Source organism: Etheostoma spectabile, unplaced genomic scaffold (genome assembly GCF_008692095.1).
Source record: "Etheostoma spectabile isolate EspeVRDwgs_2016 unplaced genomic scaffold, UIUC_Espe_1.0 scaffold397, whole genome shotgun sequence".
NCBI lineage: Eukaryota > Metazoa > Chordata > Actinopteri > Perciformes > Percidae > Etheostoma > Etheostoma spectabile.
This window is the reverse complement of record NW_022605601.1, coordinates 631,227-637,198: the sequence shown is the minus strand read 5'-3', so window position 1 is coordinate 637,198 and position 5,972 is coordinate 631,227. Positions and strand designations below refer to the sequence as shown.

The window sequence follows — 5,972 nt, the reverse complement described above, 5'->3', positions numbered from 1 at the left end:
CAGTTCGCTTCATAAGCATTTTCAGGCACCGACCATAACCAAGAATACTCGTTGTTTTCAAGCCATTTGTTACTGAACTTGCATTTCCCCATGTTTCTAGACGGCTATCAACAATTGCTGTATTATCTGTATGCTGCGAAGTTACGAATCCCGCAAAATTACAAATCTCACTGACTACGGCCACACCAACACCCGCCCCAGCTTGATTAGATGGAGTAAGGCATTTGACCTGGAGTGGTTAAATTAGGATAGCCAATTGGTCAGGGGATAGGACATGTACAAATGGGGTTATGTTACTGCGACAACGCAGCGCAAAGCCTACTGGAAAAAATATTCGACAACAGATTACCTGCATTTTTGCCGTGACATGACATAAACATATTTAAGACCAATCCAATCTAAATTTAAGAAAATTTATTACATTTTAAGGCCTTATCTTAAGGAAACGTGATTTAAGACTTTTTAAGACTTTTTAAGAATTTTTAAGGACCTTTATTTTTAAGGATATATATATATATATATATATATATATATATATATATATATATATATAAAAACAGTTCATATATACCAATTTATAGTCTCTTTAGCAATTTCGACATCTGTGGAGTGCTCACCAGTTGAAGTCTTGCTCGGTGCATTGGCAGGGTTTGGTGGTGAGAGCTGATATGTAGCTTTTTCCTTTGATACAGAACGCTGTGTCCTTCCTCTTCCGGAAACTCCTTTCCTGGCCCATAATGCATTTCTCTCCCTGAGGGTGACCATATAGAAATGGCAATTCAGTTTAAAAAATCATACATTTACTTTAATTATGTGTGTCTGTACCGTATGTGTGTGTGTGTGTGTGTGTGCATTACCTGCAGGTCTGTGAGTTGCCAGGACACGTAGTCAGACTCAGTACACTGACGGGGGAAAGATTGCCTGAAGTCCACTTTGACTAACTCCCAGTCTGACCTGTAGCTTATGTGGCCGAACACACTGAGAACACACACAAAAGATGCAAAACAGATGTATTCCAATAACATAATTACCAATGTCAAATCTAAATTAACAACAACGTTTCGGACGCTTGTTTTTTTACTTCCCAAAGTTTCTGACCATTGTTGAGGGTTGAAACATAAATCAAAAACTACAACTACAATAAAACATTTCTGAAACAATTTCTAAAGAAATACTCAGGTGGTCTCCATGTTTTGGCCAGGTTTTCTGTTTACATGTTGACTGTTCACTGGGAGTTTTACTTAAAAATATATATAGCAATGTCACTGATAACAAAGCTTCTAAAAACATTGAAATAGTACTAAAAAATGAATATTGATAAATTTTCGCTCCATGCTATGACAAGGAACAATAGGATGGTACTGTCAATGGATTGCTCTGAATTTGAGGGAACAATGTATGGCCCATTAGTGTCCACTGCCATCTGCTGGCTGTGGTTTAGCTATCTATCTAATCCTGTGTTAGTTGTGTGCACGTATACTAAAAGTGGAACCAAAAGGGCAGATACTGCTCCTTGACGATGTGTACTGCTGTTTTTCCTCGATGGAAGACTTGTAAGTAACGTGAAAAAAAAATAAAAAAAAATAAATACAAGTCTAAAGGGGCTAAAAATAAAAATAAAAAACACTGTTTGCCGCAAAATGCAAAAAGTTCACAGAGCTTTCATGATGACAGCAGAGTTAACTTCACATCAGCAAGAGGTACTGGTAAGTGCCAGGAGCAGGACATTTTATAATAGGCTGTCTTTATCCCTATCTTAGCAAATTGCATAGTCAGCAATTCAAAGATGAAATAAAACATGCTCACGGCGGATCTTATTCAAGGCGGATTGTATTTCCCTGCACTACACCTTGAAAACACAGCACAGAGTTGTTTCCCTTCTACTCCTCTGGATGGAAACAAACTGTTTTTGTGGTTCTATTCTACGTGAATTTGCCAGATCTTGTACATCCTCGTGACTTCAGCTGTCAGTCATGGCCGCAACAGATCCGGACCTGGTGGGTGTTGACGGACAGCGGTGCACGAAGCAGACACGCGGCGGAGCCGTTCCCCATCTTGTGGAATTTGGGGGTTAGACACTGCAAATTGTCACCAATGAAAAGGGAACTCCCTACTGAGTTCAATGATACCTATCTAAGACTCTACAACATACAGTTCATTACAAACCATCACCAATCAAAAAGTAACTCTCTGCTGAGTTCACCTCATAGAAGACTCTACCTAAGGTTCAAAAACCATAAATGGGGCATGGCCTGAGTACATGGGCGTGGTTAAAGTATAGGTGCCGGCTCAGCAGACCCTACAATCTAAGTTTCATGTCATATAAGGCTGATTTCTGTTGCCAACTGCAACTGTTGCCGCTATGAACAAAAGTCAATATTGGCCTGTATATGTCCTCAGGCTTGGACTCTTGTTGATTGTAGGAAATTTTAAGCAGATATGAGAATGTACAATGTGGTTATAGCCACTTTCTTGTTCATCGCAAAACACTCAAAATGGCCGCCACACCCACACCGTTTGACAAAATGTTTTTCTTCTAATAAGTTTCATCTTTAAGTTGTTGATATGGTACAGACCAAATTTGAAGTCCATCGAATGAAATCTTAAGGAGGAGTCTGGTTAAGTATAGCACCTTGACTTTTAGGCCTACTTCCTGTTGCCACTACAGGGCGCTATGACTTTGACTCACAATTTGTCTGCTATATGTCCTCAGAGTTAGTCTTATGAATTGTGAAAAGTTTTGAACCAATTGGACAATGTACACTCAAGTTTCACCCACTTCCTGTTTCAATGGCTAAACGCACAAAAAGGCCGGCCCACCACATGCGCCTATTCCCAAAACTCTTAAAACATGTACATTTTCACCAGAACTGATGCAACCGCCAATTTTGGTGAGTTTTTGAGTATGTTAAAAAAGGCGATTCATTTGCCAGATAAAGAAAAACAATAATTCATTCAGTTCCAATAGGGCCTTAACCGCTGTCGGCGCTCAGTCCCTAAAAGCATTCAAGTTGGATTACAGGCAGGACTGGTTAACCTCATTTAAATCCCAAATCCCTGTTTTTTGAATACTGAAGTCATCATCAATATTTGTATTCTTCCTTTGAAATTCTGGTTATGATGTTCCTAATATGAAGGAATCATTGAAAGCTCCAACACACAGATAACCTTGTTCTAAACTGGCTTGCTGCATATTAAATGTGGATTATTAATATTATGTATGAACAGACTCTTCTACAATAAAATCATACAGGAGCAAAGCCTTGATTTAAGTACTCCTATTTCACCTCACAGAGGTAACCCCTCATCCTTTCCACTAGATGGTGATGTCTTACAGGTAATGTCTACCATTCTGAACTCAAATGTGTTTTAGGTGTATGTCAGAACATTTTTTATCTACTGTTATTATCACAAGATTGTGGTTCGATCCCAGGCTTCTCCGGCCACATTTCAAAAGTGAGCAAGACACTCAACCCCAAGTTGCTCTCTTGATGCTGTATGTGGCTGTCCGGTGCTCCTCCAAACTAAGGATGGGTTGAATGCAGTAATACAATTTCACTACATTGTACTATTTGTGTGTGACGATTTATGAAAAAAGTTTTAGTTTTTCTCAGTTATGAATCATGTTTTTACATCAATTTATTGTATTATTGTAGTTGCTGCGCATCTCTCTCTTGCTCTGCCCCCAACTGTTGAAGGCAGATGGTTTCCTACTTCATGCCAGGTGCCGTTAAAGGTTTTCTGCCTCAAGGAATATTTTCCACTGTCACACAAAATGCTAATGCTCTTGGGGGAAGTGTTGGATCACTGTAAATTATAGAGTGTGTGGTCTTAACCTACTCTATCTGTAAAGTTTCATGGGATTCCTTCTGTTTGACACTATACAACTATAAGATTTGAAACTATAAATAAAATTGAATTGTTCATCTAGGAGTTCTCCAATCTGTTTTTCTTTCAGCACTCATTAGTGCTCATTAAAACTTTATGTGTTGCTAATGCTGTCCCTTTAAAGCTTGGTGGTTAAAGGGAGTTCACTCAAGTTACAAAAAGTGGCTCCTGTATTCAGGTGTTCTTTGCAATCCGCGATGTGGCAGAGCATGTAAACTGTAGCAGCATGCAATTTTCAATTTGTCAAGCTCGCCTTCACTCACATTTAAGTGGTCAAACTAAACAAAATAAAGAATACTAAAAGTCAAAGATAAAAATATTTATGGAAATGTATAGGCCTATATTAAAAATATGTATTCAGGCTTTCTCCCAGCGTTTAATGTTGGCTATAGTAACGTGTCAGTTTCCAGCTGTGTAGAATGCAGAGATGGCAAAAGTACCCACTTTCCATACTTAAATAGAAGTACAGATACTTGTGTTAAAAATTACTCCGGTAAAAGTGGAAGTACTGATTAAACTTCTATACTCAAGTAAAAGTAACAAAGTACAGGCTTGGAAATTTACTTAAAGTATAAAAGTAAAAGTAGCCTTGTGAAAGCTACCTGAAGCACACAAATGTTACTAGAGAGACGCTGAGGAACTTCAGTGGACATGGAGGACATGTCTTTATATGGCAAAGGCTACATTTTAAATGGACGTCTGCCAATAGGCCTAAAACATAACATATATGATTATTATGACAGAGACTGGGACTCCAGGTTAATAAGATTCTGACTTATTAGCAAGTTATGAATTCAGTTGTGATTCTGTGAGAATTCACAGATCCAGTTTTTATTTTTAATCTTTCCCCCTAACATAAAAATGAATCTACATTTCTGTGTGTGCTCAAATACGGCTTCTGGAAATAAAATAAAGGATTAAAATATGAATGACTAAACAGACATTAAGGAAGAAGTTCCCCAGCACATTGGCCAGGAGTCCTTCTTGATGCCTACTGTCTCAAACATTTCTTTCAGATAAGGTTGAGGACGATGGGAATGTATTGCTGTTTTCTTCATTTTCAATCCTGTCGCCCTCATACTACTATGTGCTAACGTTAGCACCATCAAGCCTCAATGATTTGCTGTGAATTAATGCAGAATGCAGAATCTGTTCAGTTGTCTTAGTCGTGCGTCAAATGCAACGTACAGTAGATGTATTCCCATCCATTTAGATTGAATATGGTATTGATGACGTAAACAATAATAAGGATGACTCCAGTGAAATGATGTGAAAGTTGAGAACTAGATTAGGACTGGATTAAAGCTGATTCTGTGTCCAACTTGGCCCCAGGTGTGTCTGTTAAAACAGACGGAGACAACTTCTCTCTAGCTAAGTTTCCATCCACTTGTCAATTGAATTACAGTATCTGAGTTCGGTAAAAAAAAAAAAAAAAAACTCATGCGAATAAAGCTGGTGAAAATGTTGATGCTTCATAAGACCAACGTGCAAACTAGCTAACAGGTGAAGACCACACCAAAAACCAATGATAACTTACTTTAAATGTGAAGAACTAAGACCAAAAACAGGCTTAAGTGAACTGACAACATGAGTATCACGATTACAGTTCTCAAAGACGCACACACACAGTCTCAGCTGGTTATCCTCTGGACAGCTGGTCCCCTTTTCATTTCTCTCACTTTTTTCTCCGCGTGGCGCGCGCACCCGCTCGCAGTGTGTGGCGCGTATCCGCGCTATTGTCCGACATGACAACCTCTTGTAAAAACTAAAGTAACAAGCCAATTTTGTAAAAAATAAGGAGTAGAAAGTACCGATATTTGTGTTAAAATGTAAGGAGTAGAAGTAAAAAGTCACCACAAAAATAAATAGTAAAGTAAAAATATCAGAAAAATCTACTTGAGTACAGTAACGAAGTATTTGTACTTCGTTACTTCCCATCTCTGGTAAAATGTGTATCTAATTTGCATGATCCAGCGATTTTTTAAATGCGTTATTTTATAGAACGCGCCAGGGTTTTTTGCAAAGCCAATCTGCAGCTCCGTAAACCACTGTCTGATCATGTGCCAGTCAGAGTTGTTCCCTGC

The 5,972-nt window shown here is 38.5% G+C and overlaps 1 protein-coding gene across 1 annotated transcript in view; it reads right to left on the bottom strand.

Annotated features, from left to right (window-relative positions):
• The window catches only part of sorcs2 (sortilin-related VPS10 domain containing receptor 2), a 530,001-nt gene that overhangs the window by 37,458 nt on the left and 486,571 nt on the right, over nucleotides 1-5,972 (bottom strand). The window contains exons 15-16 of the mRNA XM_032511626.1: nucleotides 858-978; nucleotides 618-751 (exon numbers count right to left, since the gene is read on the bottom strand). Coding sequence (XP_032367517.1) covers nucleotides 618-751; nucleotides 858-978 — 255 coding nt within the window. The remainder of the gene's footprint in view (nucleotides 1-617; nucleotides 752-857; nucleotides 979-5,972) is intronic.